The 27,978-nt window shown below is 48.8% G+C and overlaps 1 protein-coding gene across 16 annotated transcripts in view; it reads right to left on the reverse strand.

Moving 5' to 3' along the window:
• The window catches only part of EPHA5 (EPH receptor A5), a 259,608-nt gene that overhangs the window by 85,772 nt on the left and 145,858 nt on the right, over positions 1 to 27,978 (reverse strand). For 9 of the 16 annotated variants that reach the window (XM_075929250.1, XM_075929251.1, XM_075929244.1 and 6 more), the window contains one exon: positions 25,863 to 26,198. The exons of the other annotated variants lie outside the window; for them this stretch is intronic. In XM_075929250.1, coding sequence (XP_075785365.1) covers positions 25,863 to 26,198 — 336 coding nt within the window. The remainder of the gene's footprint in view (positions 1 to 25,862; positions 26,199 to 27,978) is intronic. 16 annotated transcript variants of the gene reach the window in all.

Below are 27,978 nucleotides of genomic sequence, written 5' to 3' on the forward strand. Positions count from 1 at the left end.
CATTCTTGGATTCCCCCCTCCTCCCGTATGGCCTTCGGTTCTTGCAGAATTTTGAGGCAACACACATATTGCTCAATTTGAATTAACCAACATTTCCAAGTAATAGGAAATTACAGTAAACTTCGGTTTTAAAACAAACGGTTTAGAAAAACAGAAATATGAAGTAAAAAACGATGGCGTGGAAATATTGGTGGCCATATTGTCTTATCTCTGTAGATAGCGAAAAACACACCTATGCTTTCACCTCAGGCCCTGGGAGTCATACTTTTAAAAGAGTTCAACTGCCACCAGCATCTCAATCAGTTGCTATCTGAGAGCACTTTGGAGAATGCAGTCCAGGAGGTGATATGTGTGTGGTAGATACACAACTTGGGCACCACGGCAACTCTCTTGTGAGATCTGAAGTGGAATATTACTACATTGGATTCAGTTCTGCCCGTTTGCAGAATAGGCTCTCACTCCTTGAATGAGCGAGTTGCCCTATAGAAATCAGTGGGGCCCCTTGAATGACTAAGGGTTTTGACATTAAAAGCCAAACACATCCTCTCCCAAATTACGGCACTTCCTTAAAACATCTGCCTTCCACAGCGCACAGGTAAATGCCAGGCCTCAGACGGACTTCCAGCCTCCCTCCCACATCCCCAATCTAAAACCGGAGACAGCCCTTGCACAAGGCCCTGACGTTTCAGAAGCTCCGGTTCTCTCAAACACAGGGGGTCCGCCAACTCTAGACCCTAGAGGAAGATCGCTCCCCCCCATCTCAGTGGTCCTGGGCATGACTAGAGTAGCTCAGTTTATCTTAGCCCAGGGTTGCCAGGTGTCCGGTTTTGAGCCGGATGATCCAGTATTTGAGGGTTCTGTCCAGGAAACACACTGAGAAAATACCGGATACAGAAAATGTCCAGTATTTTCGAATTAGGTACATTTTATGATTAGGAGTATCAGTATGTAGTTGCGTACTGCCTGGCTGGTCGACATGCTTATGCTGCATGAGTCACACTGCGTGAGCATGTCGACCAGCCAGGCAGTACACAGCTACGCAAGGGAGGGGGAGCGGGGGTGGGAGGGAATCCCTGGGGCCGGACTCATCCGTGCTTCACCGGGACTGTGTGCACGGCGGGCAGCGCCCTGGGATCTGCGTGCGCCTGGGTCAGTCCCGCTCCCCGCCGGCCAATTCTTTCCCCCTGCTTCTTCCCCGCCCCTGGCCAGCTCCACACCCCCCAAGTCCCTCCCGGCCAGCCCTGCTTCCCACCAGCTGGTTCTCCCCCCTCCTCCACCTCCCGATCTCCCCGGGCCAGCTTTGCTCCTCCCAACCCCCTCCCGGCCAGCCCTGCTTCCTGCCGGCCGGACCCACCCCCTCAATCTTCCCCAGCCAGCCCCGCTCCCCCGACCCCCCCGATCGCCCCCAGCCAGCCCTGCTGTCCCCAACTCCCCTATCTCCTCCAGCCAACCCACCCCAGCCAGCCCTGCTTCCTGATGCCCCCCCCACCAGCCCCGCTCCCCTGACCCCCCCGATCGCCCCCAGCCAGCCCTGCTGTCCCCAACTCCCCTATCTCCTCCAGCCAACCCACCCCAGCCAGCCCTGCTTCCTGATGCCCCCCCCCACCAGCCCTGCTTCCCACCAGCCGGTTCCCCCCCACCTCCTCCTGGCCAGCCCCACTCCCCTCCCAGCCGGGCCCCCCCCCCCCATCTGAGATCAAGTGTGTTTGGTATTTTTTTTGAAGCCACATGGTAACCCTATCTTAGCCCCACCTGAGGAGAAGGGCTTTCTCTCAGGTAGCCGCTACACTAAGTCCTTTGAGCCTTAGCGATTAGAACCAACCCCGTGTCAGGCCATTAACCCCCCGTGGGGATGGACAGACAAATGGACGATGACGGCTGAGGCTGGAGCAGGAACAGGCAGGGGTTGGAGGTGTCTGACAGACCCATCAGGCAAGCTGGGCCTGGTGTCCATAAGACAGTATCCCTGAGCAGCCTGGAGTGGCTGTGTCCAGTAGGAACCTGCCTACCTACTCTGGGGGCACCTAGCCAGGCCCTGGTTTGCATGGGGCTATCATTGGACCCCAGCGCAGAGCACCGGGCACCAAGGCCACTGGAAATCTGCCCCTCCGACCCGTGCGGGCCTTTTGCACCATTGCACGGGGAGACAGAAATGGGATTTGGTTCTTCTCTCTTCTATTGGAGATGCCAGTTGTCTTTCATGAGGTCAGACCCCACCCACATCCCTCCCCCTTGGCAATGCAGAGGTGGCTGGGTAAAAGCTCCATGGATTACATCAGACAGACCGGACGGTGTTCCCATGAGAACAGGTTACGAATGTCGTTGTCCTTTTGTTATACGGCAGGATGCTTTCAGGGCCAGTCGACATTGGGACCACAACGTGCTAGGTTCTGTACAGACACATAGGAAAAGAGATTCCTGTCTAAGGCTAGAGGCGTATGCCAACTTTAACCTAGCCGGCACCAAAAACAATGGAAGTAAACCAATAACAACAGAAGTGAACCAATAACAATGGAAGTGAAGATGCTGAGGCATGGACCATGGCATGGGGTGGGCTTGTAGGGGAGCTGCTATCCCACCATATCCTCATGACTGCCTGCCCAGCTAAGGTAAGGTCTGCATGGTTATGCTTAGCCAAACTGTAGTCCCATCTTCACGCCGGGTGTACACATACACTGCTGCCCCGTCTAGCAAAGACTTACTCCTGGGCTCAACTCTAGGCATGGTTGTATGTGGCCGGATGCAGGTGAAACCAACTTCGATTGAAGTTAAGCAGACATGTACATCTTTGCAAGATCAGGCTCTGAAAGGACCGGGCAGAGAAAAGAGGTATTATTAGCCTCCTTTTCAGATGGGAAACTAGGAGTAAGAGAGAGCTTCAGAGCTAGATGTTCCCCAAAAAAGCACAGGTCTCAGCAGCTGCTGGGCTCAGAGTACTCCAGAAGATCCGGCTGTAAATGGTGTAGGTCACCCAGAAAAGCTGGAATTGAAACCAGATCTGGTGTACAACAGCTTTATCGAGACCGTGTGTCCATTGTAAAGACACCTACTACGGCCTAACCTACACTACACGCACCCTCGGCAATCTAATCTATGTAACTTCAGCTACATGCATAGAACAGCTAAAGCTGTCATACTTACTATGATGTCTTCCACGCGGGTAGGTCAGCAGGGGCTGCTCTACTATCGACTCCAGCTACTCTTGTCATCCCAGGGGACGACCAGAGTCGACCCCTGTAGCACTGACTTCACAACACATAATCCTGATGGTAACTGAAAATCTGTCTTTGACCTCATAGAAGACTGCGGTTATTTCCAGAAATGCATCCCTTTTGCAAGCTGTTTCATAATGATGCCACAACACATTCCATTGGTCCAGCACGATATGAAGAATGCATTTTCCCATTTACTCTGTATAGATGCCTTAATGCCCCCTTTCCGCATGGAACAAGTCCTGGCTAGGGGTTTCTGTGATTCAGAGAAGTGTAAATCAAAGAACAGAGCATTCCTAGTTAAAAAGAGAACAGTAATTTTCATGCTTCAGGGCAAATGATTTCTGTAGAGGTCAGGAAGTCATGTTCAACCTCCCACTGCTGCCATTTTGCGAAGAGAGCCTTTTATTTCAAGGGCCATTAAATAGTTCATTTGGGATGAAAGAAAATAGTCATTTGACCCAAAACAATATCTATTGCTTTCCTTGACTTTCATTTTCAGTTTGCGTTGAACTCAACTTGCATGCATTTCCCCCGCAGAACACACAAACTTAAAAATTAGTTTTTGTCCAACTCTTCTGTGTAATTTAGGGCAAAAGTCAGTTTTTGCCCATCTTTGGGTACGTCTAGACTCCAGGCTTCTGTCAACAGAGGCTTTGTCAACAGATACTGTCGACAAACCTCTGTTGACAAAGAGCGTCTAGACTATATCCAGTTCTGTCGACAAAGCAAGCCGCTTTGTCAATATGAGAGTGTAGACGCAAAGGACAGTGTAGATGAAATAAAACCTATTGTTGACAGAACTCTGTCGACAAAAGGCGTTATTCCTCGTAGAATGAGGTTTACCACCGTCGACATAACTGCTGAGTTCTGTCAACGTTATGTCTACAGAACTCAGCAGCAGTGTAGACGCAGGTATAGTTTTGTCGACAAAAGTGGACTTTTGTTGACAAAACCCTATAGTCTAGACACATCCTTTCTGTGCAAGTTCTAAAATTTAGCTCTTGTGTAAACAGGTACTGGTAAAACCAAAGACCAATAAAAATGCTTTTATGTCTCTAAAATTAAAAAAACCAGTATTATGCAAATGATCACATTATCACAATATCTGAAGCCCACATATGACTTAATTGAGAACGTGAAGGTAAAAAACAAAATGGAAATTTATTTTCCATGTTCATAATCAAAGATTGTATTGGAACACAGGTATGAAGGTATGTTCAAAGTATGATTTTCAAGATCAGTGGCCCTCAAACTATCAGATAAATGCCACAGAATTTTGCAACAATTATCAGTCTAATAAGTACAATGATCACGTTCCTAGTTTAGAAGACTGTAATGATACACAAGGGTCAAGCCATCATATCAGGCTGTGTAATCTCCTGTGAATTTAGCGCTTTATCATTTTTTAAAAACCCACAATGGTTAGAATTTAGGTCTGAGGATTCTTTTCTGAAGGATTAATGTGTGATTAACGTGTACAGGAAAAGCAAAATCCACTGAATACGTATTTTTCTCTCTCTCAGCCCATTATTTTCTTTCTCTCTCACAGTCCAGCTCAGCGTCTTATCCAGCCAAGCACAAAATAAATTCCACTCAACCTTACAAGCTACCAAACAATTGTTTTCCAAGCTGTATATTATTTCATTTAGAGCCCCGTACTTACTGTAGTCCAAGCAAGAATTTAAAATTACTCAAGCCATTAGTGCTTATCAAGCGTCTTGTTTATTGATCTGTCATGAACTTCATGTTGCCTGCCGATTTATCCTGTCAAAACATCTCCACCCCCTAAAGAGCTGACGCATCTTGCAGTATCTCTCAAGGAGAGTGCTATTACAGGCGCAACATTTTTCCCCAATAACTGCTCCTCTATCAATCTGAACTGCAAAGCAGAGTTTCCAAGGGGTCTCATTTGGACACTGCTTTCACTTAAACCTTTGGAGAAGTTCCAGAAGGCAGTGGTGTCTTTTACATGACCTGAGGATGGAGCATTTCATGCCAGGGAGAAGCATTTAAAATTAAGAGTTGCACTTTATATTTTTCCTCTTGGCAATGTGCGTGACTCTCCCACTGGTACATAGAATCACAGAACACTAGAGCTGGAAGGTACCTCGATAGGTCATCAAGTCCAGTCCCCTGCCCTCACGACAGGACCCAGCACTGTTTAGACCATCTTTGACAGGTGTCTGTCTAACCTGCTCTTGAATATCTCCAGTGATGGAGATTCCACATCCTCCCCAGGCAACTTATTCCAGGGTTTAGTCACCCTGACAGGCAGGAAGTTTTTCCTAATGTCCACACATGTCGACAGTGTGACTCTTGCAAAAAAAAGCAAATATGATACTAGGATGCATTAACAGGAGTGTTGTGAACAAGACACAAGAAGTCATTCTTCCGTTCTACTCTGTGCTGATTAGGTCTTCACTGGAGTATTGTGTCCAGTTCTGGGCACCACATTTCAGGGAAGATGTGGAGAAATTGGAGGAAGTCCAGAAAAGAGCAACAAAAATGATGAAAGGTTTAGAGAACATGAGCTATGAGGGAAGGCTAAAAGAATTGGGCTTGTTTAGTTTAGAAAAGGGAAGACCGAGAGAGAACATGAGAGCAGTTTTCAAGTACCTAAAAGAGTATTACAAGGGAAGGAAGATTTTTTTTTCTCCTTGACCGCCGATGATAGGAGAAGCAGCAATGGGCTTACATTGCAGCAAGGGAGGTTTAGGTTGGACACTAGGAAAAACTTTCTGTCAGGGTGGTAAAACACAGGAATAAATTGCCTACAGAGGTTGTAGAATTTCCATCACTGGCGATATTTAAGAGCATGTTAGATAGACATCTGCGAGGGATGATCTAGACGGTGCTTGGTCCTGCCGTGAGGGCAGAGGACTGGACTTGATGATCTCTCCAGGTCCCTTCCAGTGCTAGTGTTCTATGATTCTAAAGTTACACCAACTCTGAACGCTTTTGTAAACTTCCTTCCCAAATGTATTTCCTTCCATTCAAATAATAAGCTACCAGATCCTCTGGGTAAGAAACCTACTGCATGAGATTATGACTAGGTAACCAATGTCAAGACAGGGAAATCATGGGATTCAAACTGTTCTAATGAGTAACAAAGATCTTAGTCATGACCATATTTTGACATCAGCCATGCAAATGGGTAGACAGATGCGATGTGTCTACGTCGACCTTGCCTAGGCGACTATTTTACCACACAGAGCGCGACAGCGCTGTAGTGCACCAGCTGCAAATGATCTTCCCCTGCCCCTTTTAAAATGAATAAAGAAAGCTAGCCTCTGATCTCTTTATGAGCAACTCGCTCCTGTGGAGAGTTAAAAAGATAAAATAAACACCTACAAACTGAAGTGTGCAAACGATGCCATTATGGGAAGCAAGCTTGTTTACCATACTCCTCAGCCCTAGATTTATCACTGTGCTTTTAACGCATGCAGTCTATCTTTTTTTATATATAATTGGAACGCGGCCTGCGAAATGTAATTAAAGAGCTCATAAATACTGCCAGCAAGAGCACCTTTCCCCCCGCACGGACTACTAAAACCTTGGAGCAGATGTCATCAAATCTTGATGGCTTGTGAACTAAAATACCCATTCGCGCATGGCTCCAGATTGAGAAATGTATGTCTTTCGGTCTTCCACAAAATTCGAGTCCCCCTTTCTCCCCTCCTCCACACACTCACAACGTAGCTGCCTGGTTTCCTTTTCACTTCTTCCACCTCGTATTGAAACAAGAGCACCTTTACCGGCCTTGAAGAAGGCTTATTGGGTGCCACACAGAGAGCTTATTCATGCACGTGACAAAAACTTCTTTCCCATGCAGTGTAAATGACTGAGCTCTGAACAATGAAACTCAACCCCATTGACTCTCTCACGGCACTTCAAAGACTTTGGTGGGCTCCAAAGAATTCAGACGGGTGCCCAGGGTCTGAAACAATGCCCAGCGTACAGAACAGCCGGCCTCCGGGATGAAAAATTAGCTGCTGCTCGTTGTGAGAAGAGGGCTCCTGAGTAGGCCAACGGCAGCCATAGAAAAACATTGACTGAGGCACATCTCAGAGTCACAATCCTGTAACAGCCCCAGGGTGTGGAATGATTCTGAGAGTGCGTAATGCCCTCTCTCATAAACACAGGTGATAAAACTCCTCCATATGAACGGCTGCCTCACGCCCTGTGCAAGCTGCAGCATCCGAGGAATAGCTCAGAGGACACCATGACTTGGTGGGAGATGTTGTTCCCCTGTCCTTGCTCCTTGGGAATGTCATCTGTGGCCGGTACAGACCAGCCACAAGCTGTGGCGTGGGCCCGGGCGATGCATGTTGGGAGGGGGGTGAGGACACAGCATCTTCTCAGTCCCTAGCGCCAGCCCCTTCAAGGGTAGGAGGAGCGTCCGTCCTCTCCCATCCGGCCCTGCACAGGTGTGCGGCCCACGTCACAGTCCAGTCCCACAGAAATGGTGCAGGCCATCAAGTGGATGCTGCTGTTTTAAGGCCATGCTGAGAAACAACACTGTCTCAACATCCTTCGCTCCCATGCTCCGGGGTGACTTCTGGCCATGAGGACAGTGCTGTTAACAGCGCCCTGTGGGAGATACCAAACGTGCTCTGCAAAAACAAGCTGTGGACATCCGCGTCCACATCTGTGAATGCGGACACCCGGGGATATAAAGAGCTATGGATGTGAAGACCTCTAAGTCATGGTGTTCCTTCAGGAGAGGTGACGGGAGCACAGTGCTGAGGTGAAATGAGGGCACTGTGGAGAAGGCTTCCAATGGCCTTGTTACCATGGTGCCTGAGTCCCACACAACCATTCTGTGGATTTCCCCTAGTCAGGTGAGGACTCCAATCTCTGGACCGTCTTCCTCTCCTTTCTCCTGTTACATATTTCTGAGATCAGCATCTGGGCTCAAACATTAAAACTACCAGACGCCGGCAAAATCTTTGGAAAGCTCTCTAGAGCATATAGCGCCAGAGGCCTCGGCACTTCATTACCGCAACCTTTGGGTTTAGCTAAGTGAGGGTTTTGGCCCCTCGTCAACGAACCGTTGCCAGCACGCTCTAAACGCGATGACTGCCAAAGGCGGAATAAAATGTATGTATTTCCTGACACAGTAGCAAAGCGCTCGCTCTTTGGAGAGGCGATCGTGGGCTCTGGAGGGGAGCTACACTTGATCGAGGAGTTGGGAGTTTGCAAGCCCTTGGAACGGACACATTTCAAAACCGGTAATAGATCTTTTTGGCAGACGAGACAGTTCAGCCACCAAACGTGCGGAGTTCAGTACATTCCACTCCAGCTACGGAGGACAGAGTCTCTCCTTGTAATAAACACGCACTTGTCATTCCAAAACCTTAAAAGGGAGGGCCAGGAGAGCTGGCAAGAAGCCGGAACTACTCAAAAAAGAGATTGCAGAGAGAACGACCAGATAAACATTCCCTGTACAATGTTTCTCTGCAGCTGTGGGCACTGGGTGAAGGTAGCAGGGCTGGGGGAGGCAAGCCCCCAACCCCACCCCCAGCTCTGCCCCTTCTGGCCAGGCCCCGCCCCCATAGGAACCAAGCTGCCTCCTCCCCCTCAGCACTGTGGGGAGGGTGGGTGTTGCACAGCCGGAGGCAGCACCGGAGAGGGCGGGCTCTCGGAGGCAGCAACACCCCATGTTCCCCTCCCCCCAGTTCACCTATAGTAGAGTGTGGGTGGGGCCAGGATAGCCGTTTGGAAAGGCAATGCCTTCCCTGACCTAGCATATCCGCCGCCCATGTCCTATTAACGTGATTTCAGTCCAACAAATACCGTCAACGGAACTCTTATTATGAACTGTCTGACAGTCGTGGCAAGAGGGTCCTTTGTGCATGGGACTGCACGGATCGCTCATCAGAGAAAGCCTAGCCAGGGAGCTTACAGCGGGAACAGACAAGGCAGAGAGAGAAATCAAGGCCTGAGATCACACGGCGGAGAAAGGACAGGAGCCCAGAACCTGACCCACTAGAAGACACGCTGTGTTTTTAGCAGCATGCCATTTGTATCTGTAGCCTTGAAGTAACCTTCAAACCAGTGCAATAAAACCAGCTCAGGCTGCATTCAACCAGATCTGAGCTGTGGCTGTTACCCACTCGGACATCAGCTCAGCTGAACTATTTGAACACGGATTAGAAATGTCCCCCAGAAAGCCACGCCCTGAATCCATGGCAGTGACCACTCACCTGCTTTCTCCCAGGTCCTGGGAATGCTGCAAAGCCCAGTGCCATGGCATGCAGGGCCCTACGCACCTGTTCTCAACCTGCCCTTGTAGAGTAACTGGATCAGGCCAGCTGTGCGGGGGCTCTCCTCTGAGTGCTCCCGCTGGCGAATGCAACACAGCTGGAATAGAGCGTACCCGCGGTTCAGCTGGAACCAATGACAATACTGTCTTTTCGGCCTGGTTCTCTTCATTCTCAGTGGCTTGATTTAGTATTATTATTTACATCTTCAGAGGCTACTTGACGGGGTTGGTTTTTTTTTTTCTTTGTGGAGATGCTATGGAAGAGGCTGCATAGCTGCTGGGATTCCTAGGGTTGATTCCAGAGGAATTCCTCCTAGAAATCAATACGTATTGGCCAAGATGGGTAGGGATGGTGTCCCTAATCTCTGTTGTCAGAGACTGGAAATGGATGACAGGAGAGGGATCGCTTGATGGTTCCCTGTTCTGTTCACTCCCTCTAGGGCATCTGGCATTGGCCACTGTTGGCAGACAGGACACTGGGCTAGATGGATCTTTGGTCTGACCCAGAATGACCATTCTTATGTAAGTCCATGTACTCTACCCTGGCATACCTGATGCAACACTCTGAACCAATTACTGGAATTCATCTACAAATTGGACACTGTTACCCTGGCCTTGAATAAAGACATTAAGGGTACGTCTAGACTACAGGCTTTTGTTGACAGAGGCTTTGTCGACAGATACTGTTGACAAAGCTTCTGTCGACAAAGAGCGTCTAGACTGCATCCAGTTCTGTCGACAAAGCAAGCCACTTTGTTGACATGAGAGTGTAGACGCAAAGGACAGTGTAGATGCAATAACGCCTTCGGTTGACAGAACTCTGTTGACAAAAGGCATTATTCCTCGTAGAATGAGGTTTACCGCTGTCGACCAAACTGCTGAGTTCTGTCGATATTATGTTGACAGAACTCGGCGGTAGTGTAAACACAGGTATAGTTTTGTTGACAAAAGTCCACTTTTGTTGACAAAACCCTTTAGTCTAGACACACCCTAACTTAGGTGCATTACAAAGCCAGTTTCTCTTGCCTATTATATGTGCATTTCCACATCAAAAGCTATGAATGAGAAACATCTAGCCCATTTAATAAGCCTCATTAGCACAGGTCCTATAATCAACAGGCACTTCTTCCGATTATATATAAAAATAGAGAGAGAATCGGGAGCTTTTTTGGGTAAAACCCACTTCATCAGATGAACTGGAGTGGAAATATCTATCTGTTTGTCTGTCTGTATAGTTATTTCTACTCCAATTCATCTGATGAAGTGGGTTTTACCCAAGAAAGCTCCTGATTCTCTAAGGTACCACTGGACCACTCATTTCTCTGAAAAAGGATGCAGAATATGGTGCACACCCAGTTTGGTTTGCTGGTTTGTGCATTTTGGAGGGGAGGAAATAGAACCATGACTTCATTTCAACCCACATTGACTGTCTCTGAACATCTTTGTGCCACTCAACGGGGTCCTTATGTAATTTCCAAGAACACATTAAATGTGCAAATACGTCAACCAGATTTTCAGAGAGGTCTCAATGCTGGCTAAGCTCTGGGCTGCTGAATACAAGGCTGACACTCCCTGCCTGCACACCTGGTTTTGCTTGCTGGTTCAGGGGAGCTCATAGGCCCAGATTTCAAACGGTACTTCGGCATTGCTGTGCTTGGTGTTGCAACACCTCACTAATTTATCAGGCACGGTGATGTTGGAGCAGCAATACCCACAGAGTCTTTACAAGCATCCACAAACATGCTCAAAGTGAACCAAGGACATAGCAACATTTCTGGAATGCGCAAGGCAGGAGTATATTTCTTTTGGAGAAAAAAACAACAAGATAGTCCTTGGCACGAGAGAGAGAGAGAAAGGCTGGTGGCGCAGAAGTGTCCGCTGTAATAATTCAAACTAATGATATGAAAAATGACTGGGGTGTCCGTGCAATTAATAATCCACTCAGCCAAGCACACATTTCTCTCCTTGCTTTAAAACAGACAGGCAACTCGTTGGAAAGATACGAACTATTAACAAGGCTCACAGATCCCTGAAAAGCCACAGAGCGCTAAGTGAGGAGGGGAAGTGATTTCAAAGCTGTCTCTCCTTTCATCCCTTGCTGAAATACCAGGCAGAGCAGTCGCCATCATGTACTGGAATGAGTCATGAGGTCGACTGAGTGGAGATGTAATTCCAACAGTGTTTGCAAGAACATTCTTCCAAATATTTAGCTGGCAAGAGGAGTAATTGCTATGCAAATTTCCTTGAGGGCTGTGACAGCGAAGTTGATTATCTTAGCAATGCCAGCCTGGCCCGAAGCCCCGTAAACGGGCGCAAGTGTGTATAGAAGAGCAGGAATTCAGCTCCAGTGCCCTCCATTGCAGATTCCGATTTTCCTTTTGAGGTGGTGAAACAGAGCCCCACTGGTGCCAACTGGCAAAGGATTCGCTGCTCTGTGCCAGCAACGGCTTGCACGGACCTAACAAACTCACAACACAGTTTTCACGTCATTTATTCACCACGTGGTCTCTGGTGAAGGTGTGGTCCTTTCCACTGCTCGCAAACACTGAGTCGCGAGTGCAGGTTACGAGGAAGAAATAACGTAACTATATTGAAAATGATGCCTTGGTGCCTGTGGACCAAAAATGAGTCACTAGCCAACTGTACCACTCAGTGATGGCCCATCCAGCCGTAGACGACTTGTCACCCCGCCCAGGCTAGAGCACAGTGTCCACCTTTGCCCCAGCTTGCAGAAGTCAACGGAAAACTACCGAGAAAACTAAGAGCATGAGAGTCACTTGGAAGTGACCGGGAATGGACAGCAAAGGGGGCAGCCACCAGTGAGTCAAGATAAAAAGCTGATTTAGTATCACAGAGGATGAGAAGAGACATCTACTGAGGAGACACCTTAGTGTGCAAGAAGGACTGGATCCTGGATCCTTGGGGATGGAAAACACTGCAAGAGATGGAGCTGTGGGAGATCAATCTGCGTCCTTAGCTCGGAAAGGATAGGGCCTAGCTTGGGGTGGGCATCACGCATCCTACAGGCCGGCCGCAGTTCACCAGGGTTAGCCTCTGGCAGGCCACCAGACACTTATTTACCTGAACATCTGAACATTTCCCCAGATCTTTGCCTTTCCTGGCCAATGGGAGCTATGGGAAGTGGTGGCTTGGTCTGCGCTGCTTCCCACGGCTCCCATTGGCCAGGAAAGGCAAAGCTCTGGGGAAAGGGGGGCATACACTCCGGGCATCGGGGAGGGCTAGTTCTGGAGACCCTGATCCTTCCTCCTGGGTCTCTCTCCACACCTTGCCCAGGGTCCACAGAGGCTGTTGGCTCCCCTGCCCACCCCGGGCCTACGCTGTGGTTTGTGATTCGGTTTCAGATGTACCCTGGAGTTTCCACCACTCGCTCATAGCTTCCTGAATCACTCTCCTCAGATGGATTCCCTTTGGTTTTCTTATGCTTGAGCTCCAGTGCTGGGTGTGACCCAGGAGCGGGGGGCTACGGTTAAACTGGGGACATTACGGCCTAGGGAATAGTGGCTGTGGGATTCTGTGGAGGTCTGGGGGAACACTTCAAGGGGACCTGGGGGCTGTGGCTCAACTATTGTCAGGAGGCAGGGCTGGAAGAGTCCAGAGGAGAATGCTTGAGAGCTAACAGGCAGGTGGTAAGAGGCAGAGAGAGAACACCCAGCTGGCAAGTGCAAAACTCTGTCATGCTGGAGGGAGGTGACAACAAGGTGACTCACAGTTCTGGGTGCTCCAAGCAACGTCACGGGGCAGCTTCGGCTGTCTCTGCCAGGGACGACGCAGGTCTCTGCACTGCACGGCACAGAGGAAAGCAAACCCAAACCGTGCTCATTTGTCCAAACTTCTGTGGTGTACGTCTGTCCTCCATTGACTCTGTGCCCCGACCGCACCATTCAGGGCCAAATCCTCAAGAGTTCGGCAGCAAAACTGGGGCCAGATTTTCCAAACGTCTCAGCACGTTCCTTGGAAGCCCGTTTAGGTGTGGGACTCATCTGGAAATCTGGCCCCAGTTGTGGGCAAGCCCCTTTGAAAATACGATGGTGGGCATGGGATTTTCAAAAGCACTCTGCCTTGCAATTGAAGTCCACAGGACCTGAACCATTGCTTCCACAGAATCTAGGTGGAGGCTAATGCGGAGTCCTTCCGTAATTCCCACAGCTTCAGACATCGAAGTGCGATGCCTTCCATCGGCACCGGCATAGAGATCTAGACATAGCTGGCCTAGACAGTGCACTCCATCCGGCTCTGTGGGAATGCAGCCATGAAAGAAACATATTCGTTTGCTTCCCAGCCGGTTTGCCATTTTCCCAAGCTCTGACATGATTTGTTTTAGGCCTTCCGGTTGAACGGATGAGGAGTGCGGCATGTTCAAATAAAATACTAACTGGCACCTGCTTCTTTACTGAACCGATCCATTGCTGGAAACTCATTTGTAACAATGGAACAAACACTAGTTCAAAGGGGTTTTTAGTATGCTGGAGGATCAGTGATGTTCCAAGGAACGGGCTTCTTTCAGCCTTTACAGTCAAGCTGAGATGTGACTCACCAAAAAGAGAGACCATCAAGAGTGGGGAGGAAAATAAAAGCTCATCCACTATCATTTTTCTCTCTTTCTAAAATACTCCTAATACATAAGTGCAGCTCAGCATGAAAAAGTAAATGGTAGATCATGACCAGAAAAGTAAGTCCCTGGTTCAACAAGATACTAAAGCACATGCATCATTTTAAACTTTGTACGTAGCCCTATTGAAGTCAATGCTACTCGTGTGCTTAGGCACCTTACAGCATCAGGACCATGCTCTGTTTGATAAGTTATGAGCAGTGTTACCAGCAGAGGGAGACAAAGTTTCCATCGGCTGCACAAGGACAGTGGTGCCCCAGTTAGCCGCCTATTCTGCAAGCAATCACAGAAGCACAAGCAATGAATGCCCAATGCATCAGGCTTCAGATGTAACAGGCACGGACTGTAGTACCCAAAGCTACTTGGCCCGTTTCTATTTGTCCTAAGTCAACTGCAGTTGGCTTTTGTACCTGCCATCGCTCTACCAATTTCGGTGGTGTCCTAACGGATACCAGGAAAAGTCAAGGCACAACAACAGAGATTGAGAAACTGGTGAAAAGAAGAGTTACAGATTTCAGAGGGGTAGCCCATGTTCATCTGCTTCCACAAAAACAAAGAGGAGTCCCACGGCAGGTTAAAGACTAACACATTTATTGCGGCACGAGCTTGTGTGTCGCGGAACCGACGTGCTCAGACTCGTGAAGTGGAAACTTCAGATTGGCAGGTATATATGCACATGCAATGATGGGTGTGCTACATGATTATTTGGAGGATCCGCACGAACAAGGTCAGCTCAATCAGCGGAAGACAAGATGTGAATACTAAAGGGCATTACAAACCAAGTTTTAAGACCATGGTCCTACAACTTGTTAAGGGTTGACAGAGTCCACCCATGTGCAAAACCAGAAGGATGAGGGTCTCTTCATTTAGGGCAGCGGTTCCCAGCCTCTTCCAGATGGGGACCCATTTTGACAATTCAGGAAGACTTGGTGACCCAGGGCAATTCAAAAAATGTGTGAATGGCTCCTTAAGAGGCACCTGGGGAGACACCTGGTGACCCTTTTGAAATGAAATGGTGACCCATATTTGGGTCCCAACCCATAGGTTGGGACACCCTGATTTAGGGTATGTCCCAAGAGTCACTGACATCAATGGAAGTCATTGATTTCACTTGACTTTAAGTCAGGCACGTTCCTTCCCGGAACATGGGATAAACCTAGCAAACCTAGCAGGGCCGGAAAGGAAGAATAAAATTCATACGCTATCACACAATCCAGGATTGAAGTCGTAAATTGAATGTAATCACTAGCATCGAACTGTAAGGATGGGAACGTAGATGTCTTTTTTTGTGACACAGTGTCGATAGCTATAAATAAGACATTTTAATTTCATGTCATAATTAAATAGTCTTTCTGCAGAGAGATGCAAGTTTTTTTTATTCTATCCTTTAATGTGTTCATATATCAATGAGTTCATAGAATCACCTACTGTAAGAATAAAAATGATCTACACTGATGACAATACTGTGATCAGAGAGAAAGTTTCACCATTCCGAGGAATTCATTTACTGTTAAAATGCATTACATGTTTCTAACATTCTGAGCATTATAGAAAGCCTGATAACAAACCAAGAGAAAGCAACAATTACCCACAAGGGGGTTATAAATAAAACTATAAAATATTCAACTGATCCATAATTCATTTGGAAGCAGACATCCAGCCATCTGGGCCGGGATAAACATGCGATTTAGGAAGAAGATGGTTGGTTATGAAGATTTTACGCTCAGAAAGGACACTGACTATGTGAGTCCACACAGCAATGTGTTTGTGTGTTGCTAGATTATAGGCTTTGTTTTACACAATCAGCGCCTTTATTTCCCTCGTCCTCTGATTCTCCATGGTAAGCTCTCATAAATATCACAAGTGAGATCCTGGGCCCCATTAAAGTCAGTGGGAATTTTGTCATGGACTTTAATGGCATCAAGATTTTACCTCATTTCTGTATTTGTCTGGGTGTGTTGTGCATAATACGTGACTTCACGTGTGTATGAAAACAATGAGGAGTCCTGTGGCACCTCGGAGGTTTATGAGGGCATAAGCTTTCATGGATAAGACCCACTTAATCAAATAAATTGGACTATGCTTATGTTTACTTTATACAGTGTCCATTGCGATTTAACATTGACAGGCATGCATAATTCAATTAATAAATAAAAGTCTCTCCTCCCCCTTAAAACACAAGGACTAAGAGCTTGAGCCTACAAAAACTGACATCAACGAGAATGAAAGACAGGACTATGCAGCACTTTAAAGACCAACAAGATGGTTTATTACGTGATGAGCTTTCGTGGGCCAGACCCACTTCCTCAGATCAAATTGTGGAGGAAAATTGGCATGACCATATATACCAAAGGGATACAATCAAAAAAAGTGAACACATATAAAAGGGACAAATCAAATTTCAGAACAGAGGGGGGATCAGGGAGGAAGGGTAATATCTGTGAGCTAATGATATTAGAGGTGATAATTCCCCTCATCTCCCCTCTGTTCTGAAATTTGATTTGTCCTTTTTATATGTGTTCACTTTTTTTGATTGTATCCCTTTGGTATATGTGGTCATGCCAATTTTCCTCCACTATTTGATCTGAGGAAGTGGGTCTAGCCCATGAAAGCTCATCACCTAATAAACCATCTTGTTGGTCTTTAAAGTGCTACATAGTCCTGTCTTTTGTTTCAGTTAGACCAGACTAACACAGCTACATCTCTATTACTATCAATGAGAATCTTTCTATTATATTCAATGAGGTTTGAATCTAGCCACAAGCAAAGCACAAAGTGACAGAAGGCTACTTTCAAAAGCACCCAGTGCTACCGTAACTGTTCTCACTAAAGTTACGGGGGGAAACGCCCACTGACCTCGATGGGAAGGGGTAACCCAATGCTGAGCCGTTCCAAAAATTCTATCCGACGAGTAAACTATCATGTTGGACTCATTGGAAAAGAAAAAACACTGATATTCCTGGGAAAGTCACAATCAATGAGCTGCATTCATGAGGTCACATCTTCACTTGCCATGCTGAAGATCAATCTTCTGGTGTTCAATTTAGTGGGTCTAGTAAAGACCAGCTAAATCAAATGCTGAGGACAGCTCTGGTAGGCACCAGTACTTCTGGCAGTCACAAGGAGTAAGGGAAGCCGACGGGAGTATTTTCTCCCATCGGCTTCCCGCAGTGAGGATGGTGCCAAGCTCAGTTTATGGTAAGCCGACTCCAGGTACGTATTTTACATAGCTGGAGTTGTGTACCTTAACCCGACCTTCCAGGTGTAGTGTAGATCTGGTCTGGGGAATTGTTATGTAAATTATTTTATCTATGTCCATTAGTCTACTTTAAACAATGATCTATTCATATACCTAAAAAATGAGAAAGTACAGAAATTCTCCAGTGCCACGTGTAGGGGTGGCAATAAGATAGCACAACGAAGATTTACAAAGCACGTAAGTGCCACTTACACCTGCATTCCGGCCAATTTGCATCCAGTGAACAGCCCAAACGACCAGGCTCTCTGTCGCTAAATGTAGGAGCTGGGTCTGTTTCTCATTTCCACCAAAGCTCCTGTACCCCACTCTGGACTGGTGAAGGAACTCTTGTGTCAATAAGAATCAGTCCCTACCTAACCCACCACACCCAGTAGGTGTGCAAGTGACACCAGGTCTTTGTCTTGATAAAAACCCAGCAACCAAGCCATGGGAACTACCGCACGTTTCTCCAACACTATCCACCCCACTTTCACTGGAAAGCAAAGTGCTCCTCGCTACACCTTTTTTTAAACACTGTATAACACTGGTGAATTAGAGATGTTTGTGCCATGCACTGTGCCTCTGTATTAAACCAAAAGAAATGTGGTGACGCATGAAAACAAAAAATGAGGAGAAAATGAAAGTGAATATCAACCCTTTTAGTGGGGACAGATCATTTTTCTACCAGCTTGAGTACCGGGGAAACAAACCACCACTTTCTGGTGGTGGAGGAAATGAGCAAGAGTGGTTGGATGTAGAGGTTAAGCAAGGCACAAACACAAGTCCTGTCGTTTATCTAAGACCTTTTAAAAGTGATGTATGCTATACTCTGTAGTTAGAGAAGACTCCGTGTATAAAATTCTCAGCCAATTTGAGTGAAGACGCGAATGTACACAGGGAGAGCAAGAAAAAACTCAAAACAAAACAATCCATGAACTTTCCTAAATTTCACCTACAGCCTTTGCAGTGACAAAGTCAGAAAATGTTCATGCTAGACATGTATGTGCACATAGACACACACAGACAACGATGCTGCCTTCATCACTGTTAAAGGCGTGTTTCCCCATGTAGTATACTTTGCCCAGGGATGAAGCCCTCTATACAGTTTCTACCTACTCCAAATGCACATAAGATTAGAACAATATGTACATTGTAGGTGTCCCCTCTCCAACTGATTTTCAGAGCCAAGAACACCCCCCACAACTAAGAATAAATGTGCCAAAACTCACTTTTTATTGAGTCACTATGCCCAGTCTATACTGTTGAGTTGGGATAGATCAAGATACCTTTTAGTTCATCTCCCTGCTCTTGCTCGTTGCAGTCGATAACGTGCCTCAGTTTTTTTCAGACACAGAAAGTCATGGGGTTCAGGAGGTGGGGAGCCAGGCCTGTGGCCCAGCTGGTTCAATAGGTGTTACACTGGACAGAGGGTGGGGATGGCAGTAGGGGGCCCAGAAATGACCTCTCCTGGTCTGACAAAATCCCTCATCCAGGACCAGTCAGGTCCCAAGGGTGCCAGACCAGGGAGGGCCGACCTGTACCGTGTTTGATAATAAGAGAACATTTATACAGACATTCCTCCTTTGTCATGTCCTGAACCCTCCCATGGTATCGATACAGGACATGTTTGCTATGTATTCTCCAAAAGGTTAAAAACCATGGAAAAATACAGTCTATATGGCTGTGTCACAGACGGGTGGGGAGCGGAACTGTAGGATTAATTTACGTAAGATTTTTTTCCTCTTTAAAGAGCCTTATAGTTTAACTCTGGATAATTCTTTTTAAAAAAAAAAAAGGTGGGAGCCATTCATTTACTTTAGTTGGGAAGTGATAAACACAATGGGATGCTAATAGATGGAACCTTTCATTGACATGGGAGTCACCCCCACCGTCTCCACACAATTCACTGTTTGAATAGGTAACTAAAAGACACAGTTTTCAATAGGTGTTAAGCCCGCCAGGTTTCCAGGCAGGACGAGTAAATAAGCTTTTGATTTCATGATGACAGGTGAGGGAAATCGACAACCCATAAGGCTGGAACAAGGGGTGCATGGGGTTTTCCTTCGTCCATGACCATTGGGACCTTCGCTAGGTCCTGATCAAAAAGACTTCCATCCCCTCTGCCTTAGACTTGACGTTAGCAAACTGATCAGTCTGAAATCGGAAGGTCGTGTTTTCACACAGTGGACAATCCGAGCATCCGTTCCGATCAGCTGTCATAGTTCTCTCTCTGCTGTCACCAGCTCAGGCAAAGACTTTCTCCTTTTCCCTTGGGGTCGGCAAGATCTTTGTACAGTCGCCGTTACCACTGAGTTAACACAACCAGCACGATGGGTCAAAAATCCCCTAAGAAAGGACTTTCACTGCAACAGAAGGAGCTTCGGCGCTAGCAACAATCCACCCCCGATAAATCCAAGTGTGATTTTAAATAATTTGTTGATCCCAGCCAATGTGTGTGTGGCTGCACATACAACCGCCTGTCTCCTCCTTTGCCAGAACCAGAGAGCTGCCTGACGTCCCGAACTTACATCTCATAAGCGATAGGCCTCTATAAGAGATTGGGGTTAATAGCTCTGTGTATGTGCAAAGCTCAGAAGAGGCAAAAGATCTCGGGGGACTCAGATATCAGGATGATTTCTGACTGCACTATTTAATCATAGGGCTGGGTGGAAAACTCACGATAATTTCGGTTGCGTGACCAGCAAACTGAGCTAATGACAGCCCTCGCGTGACTCTGCTAGGAAGCCAGTCAACCGGCAGGGAAGTGCACCGAAATAGCTATCGCCAGGCTATTTTTGGCAAGTGAATTTGAACCGGCAAACCTGAGTATTCACACCGACACCCTGATGCCACGAGCTTCATTTGTTCCAAAGACCTATCTGGCCAGCCATTACTCAACACTGACCTATTATTCCCAGACCTTATTTGTCATAGGCCTGACTCCAACCATTAATCTCACTGGTTTCAGTGGGGCTGCTTGGTTGAGTAATAGCCTAGAGGGGTAGGCACAGCTGAATTTATACACAGAAGACGGGCAACTAACGGCTCGCAGCCAATCTCCACGGCAGGAAGGCATTGTGGGGGCAATCCAGCGAAGAGTTTCACCACATGAATCAACCTGAGACAGTCATACGCTCCCACCAACTATTGGTGAGTAAGAAAGAGGCCAACTTCCTCCAATAATGATCTGCTCTCTGAATTAGGCATGAGGGGGAAGGGAAGATGGTACCCAAGAGCCATCCAGAGGAATTCCAGCTCAGCTGGCCCATCCTGCACAAGACGCGCACTGCTGAGCATATGTGGGATACAATGCAGGCCTCAGCACTGCTTCATGGCTGGCCTTTACCCAGATGTGCTGGGAGCACCAGGACCCTTCTGGTCTGGTAGAGCCAGCATGGCAAGGAGCCCCCACTGCCCAGGGAGCACAGGTGCCGTTCTGCTTTCTGGGGTGTCGGACATGCCCGTGGGGAAAGGAAAAGCAGGCGCTGACCCCACCCCTTTTCCCAACTTGCCCTCTGAGCTGGCTGGGGATGGTGCAGCCTGTAGCCAATGCCACCAGGAGTTGGGGGGAAGAGCATCTCTCATCCCCGAGGTACTAGCTGGGGTGGTATCCCTTTGCAGGTATCCCTTTGTGGGGATACCAGAAGGGGTGCCCAGAGATGGTGTTTCTCTTCCTCCTGAATAGATAACAGGTTTCATACAAACAAGTGGAAGTTCTTCACCCCATGCACAATTAACCCAAGGAACTTATTTTACCATGAGATGTTGTGATGTCCAAAAATATAATAGAGTTATCGGATATGTGTGTACAAAGTAGGGCCCTCAATGACTATTGGTTGAGATGTCCAGAGATGGTACTGGTTGGCACTAAGCCACTGATCGCACCATTTGCCTGCTCTGTACAGTTCCCTAACACTCGGGTACTGGTCCATATCAGAGACAGAACACCTGGCATGGTGGCCCAGCGGTCTGAGCTGGTGGAGCCATTCTTATAAACTCTTTCCTGCACATAAGATCTTTTATTATTGTCCTCTTAGAGGCTGCAATGCTACTGTGTTGTGACAATGTTTTTCATACTGATAGGCAGTCATTCATTAATTAGCTCATCAGTCAACTTCTTCAGCAGAAAATCATTATTGGATTCCATATACTGATCAGTCAGGGTTAACTAATCAATTTCATCTCCTGGCTTACTGTAATTTTTTTCCCCATCTTGCACAAAGAGCCAGCTATTTTTCTTTTTGTACTCTCAAATCTAATTTTGAATCGAGACGGTTCACACATGTCTTGCAGTCAGAAAGGAAAATTACATCAGTCTGAAAATGCTAGACTGACTACTGGTGCCAGGTTGTTTTTTTTTTCTTCTTTTTTTTTTAAGAAAAAGCAAGAGAAAGAGAGACAAATTACTTAAGGAAAACAATTTTTTTTTTCCAGGAAACAATCCCTTCAGGAACCCAAAACCAGATACACACAGTTGGTTGCCAAAGGTTTCATATATAAAAAAGCATCTGGAATGGCCAATATCCTACTGCTTGTGCATTTTTTAAAAAGTTCTGAAATTAGCAAGGTCTTGGGATTGACAAAACCAAACCGAAAGAACACAACCAAGCATTCCATCTGCGGTGCTGCTTAGTAAGTCTCTGTCAACACGAGTGTGTCTACTAGGCCTTAATCATGACATGCCATTTTTAATTTCTACGGGCCAGTATTTCTTATAGCAGGGCTTCCTTCCCCGCCTAATTTAGTCCTTCAACTTACCCAGTAGCAGTCTGTGTCCACGTCTATACTTAGGTGGAAGTTCAAATCAAGGCACGCAACTCCAGCAACATTAATTGCTCAAACTCTGGCACTGTCTCTACAGTGGGAAGTCAATGGGAACACTTCCCTTGCTTCTCACAATTCAAGTACCACCAGCATCAATGGAGGCACCCTCAGCGTTCGATTTAGCGGGTCTTTCCTAGACCCGCTAAATCGAACTCTGAAAGATCGACCACGTCAAACTTCCAGAAGCAAAGACATGGCCTGATTCTCAAACCCCGCTCCCCACCATCTTTATGCCATCATGGTTCTGTACTGGCATGAAACTAGTATAATGGAATGAAGAATTAGACTCTTGAGCTCTCATTGGGTCCACAGTGATGGAAGGGCCCAACTGGACATCTTAAGACATGGAGAACTCTCAATCAGGTCAGTAAGAGCTGGAGGTGTATAAAACCTACTGGCTCTCTGTGGGTCACACAAGTCAATCTCGGGTAAGTGGCTGATAGACAGCAGTTGTGGTGGTGGTGGTTGTGGTGGCCATAGACTCCTTTGCACATCTCGTCTGTTGGTCATGAAGGCGTTTCTCAAAGGCAGAAAGGGCAGTCAGATGTCCAATTCCCATGGAAAGCCAAAGGGAGAAAGTCTAGCTCTATCTCCCAGCACAAAGGATACTCTAACTTGTTATTTAATGGTCTATCAAACGGCAGGGAGCAACCTAAACTTCTAAGCTCTTCCCATGCAAACAGACCTTGCCCATCTTCTGGCTAAGGACTGAAGGCAGAACCATAAACAGTGCATTCTCCTGGCTCTATTATTTCATGTGAACAGGACTGAATGAGGTCTACCCGGATACGTACTGGAGTGTGCCACCACCACCTACTGAATCAAACAGAGGAAGCATAAAGATGTCGCCTCAAAACTGAGTAGGGAAATAAGCACACGGGATCCAATTCACCATGGTGTAATTCAGGGTGAAAGGAACTTGCATTTCTTACAGGTGCTATGCTATTGCCCAGCAGGGAGAGCACTCAGGGCAGGCAGCTGGGGGAGGGGGTTATATGACAATACCTGTAAAAAATTCAAGTGTGGGGTGGAATGAGGGGGGCTCAAGGCAGGAAGCAGGTATGAGGGGGGTGGAGGAGTCAGGGTTGGGGGTGTGAGGAGAGGCTCAGGGCAGAGGGTTGGGCTGGGGGTGCAGGAATTAGGACAGGGGGCTGGAGGCCTAGGGACCTCAGGGCAGGGGGTTGGAGTGTGGAGCAGAGTATGGGGAGGGCAAGGGCACCTTTTAGGGAGGGCAAGCCACCCCCCTGACTCCCGCCACTGCTTGCTGCTCGCTGTTTCCCTTCAGTCGCTGTCCGTGAGCAGGAGGGAAGCTCCCAGCCTGGGTTACTCACCCCTCTGCCCCCACCCCTCCAGCCAGGAGGGAGCAGACTGCAGGAAACTGGGAGCTTTCCTCCCGCTCCCTGGCTGTGGCCACAAGGGAACAGCAAGGCGTGCACAGAATCTACACGAACGGGTACATTCAGCTCCCTCTGCCCTCTCTAAATGGCCCTGGGGAGGTGTGGGGCTACCCCATGCGATTCCACTGCTGGCATAAAACCCGACGGCCGCTCGCGTGCATCTGGGCTGGGGCGCCCATTATTACTTTGACACGCGCTGTGTGTATCACCCTCAAGCTGCAGGCACCGAGTTCCCCACAGAGGACGTGGTCACAGCGGTGCAGAGGGTGCACCCTGACCTCAGCGCGCCAACAGCCAGCTCCGCGTCTCACTCCATGGTGTGCAACCCGCCGTGACAGTAGCTGCTGCTAGAGCAACTGGCCGCTCTACGCTGAAAATGTAAATAATGTTGCAAGCCGACTGGCCACACTCAAGCAGCCTAACAGCCACGTGTGGCTAGCGTGTTGGGCACCACAGGTCTAACTGCCCCCACAATTCCCGGGAGATTTGGGCCTCACTCACAAGGCGGAAGTGCTGCCGTATAGAAAATGGTGATCGGTCATCTCTGGTCTTCTACATTGACTGAGCTGTCGTTAGTTCTGCGCATCAGGGAAACGCCCACTGCTGTTTATGTAATGCCACCATCAGCCCAATAACCAGGCATGCGTATTTTGCCTAACGAGAGAACAGCTGGGAGACATCTGGGAGAGGTGTTCGTTGCAGGTGTCACACTGACACACGCCAGCCCTACTCTTGAAGGCTCCCTGTGTTGTCAATCAGCAGTACAGCCATCGTGCCTTGATTTCCTCTGCCACGGTTTGCCTGACACATCAGCAAGCCAAACTCATTGCCGGAGCCCAGATTCGATTTGCTATAACACATCGCGTCCCTGCGCCGTCCCCATGACGTTCCATCCCGCCCGGCCTCGCATCCTTCTGCCTTGCGGCCATGACTCGGAAATCGATTTGCCCCTCCTTAGCGCGTGCCAGGTTTCTCCAGCATTTCCTTCAGGAGGAGCAGGGGAAGCTGGCTAGGCAACAGAACCATGCACTGTCGTTGCTAGAGTTTGGCTCCTAAGGCTAGGCCCGTGCTCTCAAATGTGCCGGCCGGCTGTGCTTGTGCAAGGGGTAGGGACCTCCCCTGCCGGAAGGCCCACTTCATGCTCTCAGGCGGAGCAGGAGGCGGGTCGGAGCGGTTCCCATAAGGAAGGCCATTTGCAACACAGCACTTTGGAAGGAGGGAAAGTGAAGCAAGGCAGAACCTGATAGGTCAGTAGTGGGGAATCTAAGGCCCAGGGGCTGGATGAGGCCCCCGGCTTGCCTGAATCCAGCCCCCGAAGCTCCGGGCTCCCTCCCAGCTGGTGCTCCAACCCCCACCCCGCTGCACGGCTGGAGCACACAAAATCTACTAGCCTGGAGCCCTCTATGCTCTGGTATGGGAAGGAAATGTGGGGAGAATCTTTCTCCTTCTCAGTTGGGGGCCATGTCTGTGAGGGAGTTAAGGGGTGGGGGGCTTATTTATTCTCACTTGTGGCCCCTGGCCCAAGAAAGGTTCCTAGCCCTGTGATAGGGTCTCCCAGGACTCTACTCACAGTGACACCCACGGTGAGAGAAACGCAAGGAGAGGGCCCATAGGGCTGTGTCCTATGTGGGGGGCATAACCCTGGCTCCCCCTTCCTCAAGCTCCTCAGGGTGTCTGTGCTCCCCTGGGTGTGAGCTGAGTAATCCTGCCCATGTTCCTTATTCCCTCCCCACTTTGCTTCTGCCCAAGGGAAGGGGGAAAAGTTCCTCCGCTTCTCCATTGGCGCAACGCAAAACTGAAAGGAGACCATGAGCAAAGACATCCCGGAGCTGAGCCAGGGCGAGCCAGCGACACCGCCTCGCCCCCAGTCGGTTTGCTTCTTCCACTGGCAGCAGCACACGGTCAGCCGTCGGGTTTTCAGTGCCCACGAGCCGTCCGCTAAGCCAGGGCCATGGCGCCACGTCGGAGATGCACAGGACGCCCCTCTGCCAATAAGGGAGACGGTTGCGTTCCTCTGCGTTAGCGGGTGGCGACACGGGCACCTTAAACCACCAAGGCTTTTGGTTTTAATTAAACACGGGAATCTCTCACCCCACTGCATCCTGCTGAGAGGGCACATTCCCGCGCGTCCAACTCTGGAATCGTCCTACTGTGAAACAAGAGGGGAAGACCTGCCTGCCTAGGATTTACAGCCCAGACTGGTGACTTCTGCTTATTTCAACGGGAGTCCCACCCCCAGAAAGAACAGGGCCCCCACCCCGGAAACTTAGCCCCCTGTCGAAGTTCCACTTACCTGCCTGATTGGTGGTTACATTGACAGAGACATACTGCCGGGCGCCGGGGCGCTGGTCGGACACGCCGTTCACGGCCTCAATCTCAAAGGTATAGTTTGTGTGAGCAAGCAGGTCCACCATCATGACAGAGGTGTTTCTCAGGCCGCTTTGCTGGGGGAGGTACCTGACATGACTGCCGCACGCCTCACACGGCCCCCGGGGGGAGCGGCACTTCTTGCATGCAATATAATAAGACACATCTTTCCTTCCACCAGTGTCAGCCGGGGGAATCCATTCCAGGAAGACACTAGTCTCGTTAACATTTGAGATGGCATTCCGAGGAGCTGAGGGGGGTCCTGGGGTGTAAAGTAAAGTGAGAGAAACACAGGGTGAAAATAGCGTTACCATCCGTCCAGCGGAGTCGCTCTTAGCTGCCCCTCCGGGCGTGTTGGGACCCACCCACCTAGCTGAGGGGGGAAACCAGGGAGGGGTAGCGGACCCAACCCGCTCCCTCACAGGGGCTCCAAGCATCCTGGTCCCATGGAGGTCAATGGGGGTTTTGCCATTGAGTTCAGTGGAGTCAAGATTTCCCCTGAAAGCGATGCCTACACGGCAGCTGGGAGCTGGGATTCCTGGCTCAGGCAGACTGAGACACGCTCGCTCTGCTCGATTATGGCCGTGACGTGAGGGAGCGGCTCGGACGAGCGGCCCAAACGCAAACCTCAGACGGGCGGGTACTCGGGCTCCTGGCCCGTTCCGCTGCCCGCGTCTCCGTGCCCACGCTGGTGATTCCAGGGCGCTTAGCGACGGCTACGCTAGCCCTCGGGTGGCCACCTGAGCTGGGAAGGACACTGCCAGCTGCGGGAGGTGGCTCTACGCAGGTTCTAAGGCCGGTGGTTTGAAAACTGCCGGTCGCAGCCCAGCACTGGGGGGTGGAATGCTGGGCACTGGGTTTCATTGCTGATGGGGGAGCAGGTGAGCAGCAAAAGGGGGCGGGGGCGGGAGAGGGGCTAAGGCAGCTCCCTGCCTGACCCGGCACCACAAACTGCGCTGTGCCCCAAAAGGGGCTAGCAGCAGGCCCGGCTCCTGGGTGGGGGTGAGAGAGCTCACAGGTCTCCACATACTCCCATTAGCTGGGGACCTGCTGCTGGCTGCTTCTGGTCTGTGGTACCAGGAGAGGCAGGAAGTGGCCTTAGTGTGTGGAGTGCTGGGATTTAAAGGCGCAATGACTCTTTTTCTTGTACCGGTTTTTTTTTTTTTTTTTGGCTCAACAAGTTTGGTCCTTTTTTTTTTTAGGCTCAACCACTTTTTTACCCTCCACGTTCGGTATTTTTTGGGAAAGTATCTGGTAATCCTATGCACCGCTGAGAGCCGCTTAACGTAAGCCCCGCCGACCCCAGCCCTGACTTGCCCCCCCCAAGCCAGAGGCCACTCCTACACCCCAAAGTTCCTCCTCAGCCCCATTCCAGTGTCTGCACGTTAGTCAAATTATGTTGGGTCACAGAATCAACAATTTTCTTCAACAGGGTCACGAGAAAAAAAGTTTGAAACCCCCCCCCCCCCACGTTGTAAGGTCTATGACTGCGTCAATGCCCACAGCTGCAGCCTTTTCCTCCATCTTGCCAAAGTACTGCCTGCTAACATGTGGGGAGAGCGACTCTCCAGTTCCTAAGCTAGAAGCTCGCAATGTCCACAGAACCCTGGGAAGGGGACTCAAGAGTTAAAAGGGGCTGACGCAGCTTTTTCTTCGAAGAGTGACCCTCCTTTGCAAAGGGCCATGTTATACACGCAAGGCAAGGTTTTCAGAAGTGATTCATGATTCTGGATGCCTCTATTTCAGGCATTTGAATTTGCTGGGCATGCGCCCTCTGAAAATCAGACCCCTTTCAGGAGGCTCAGGTTGGACAGCTGACCGTCTAGGCACCTCTCAAATCCCTACTTACTTCTGAAAACCTTGGCTAAAATTTCTGGTGGAACTCCCAGTGAAGTCAACGGGATTTCACACGTGGGCAAAGGTTATAATCATCTCAAGGATCAAATTTTCTTCCCTGAATCCTGTTAATCTTTCTGAATTGAAAACAGTTAATGATTTTGGAGAAAAAGAAAAAAACCCAGCCAAACTAGGAAATGCAGTTT

This window comes from Pelodiscus sinensis, chromosome 5 (genome assembly GCF_049634645.1).
Source record: "Pelodiscus sinensis isolate JC-2024 chromosome 5, ASM4963464v1, whole genome shotgun sequence".
Taxonomy (NCBI): Eukaryota; Metazoa; Chordata; order Testudines; family Trionychidae; genus Pelodiscus; species Pelodiscus sinensis.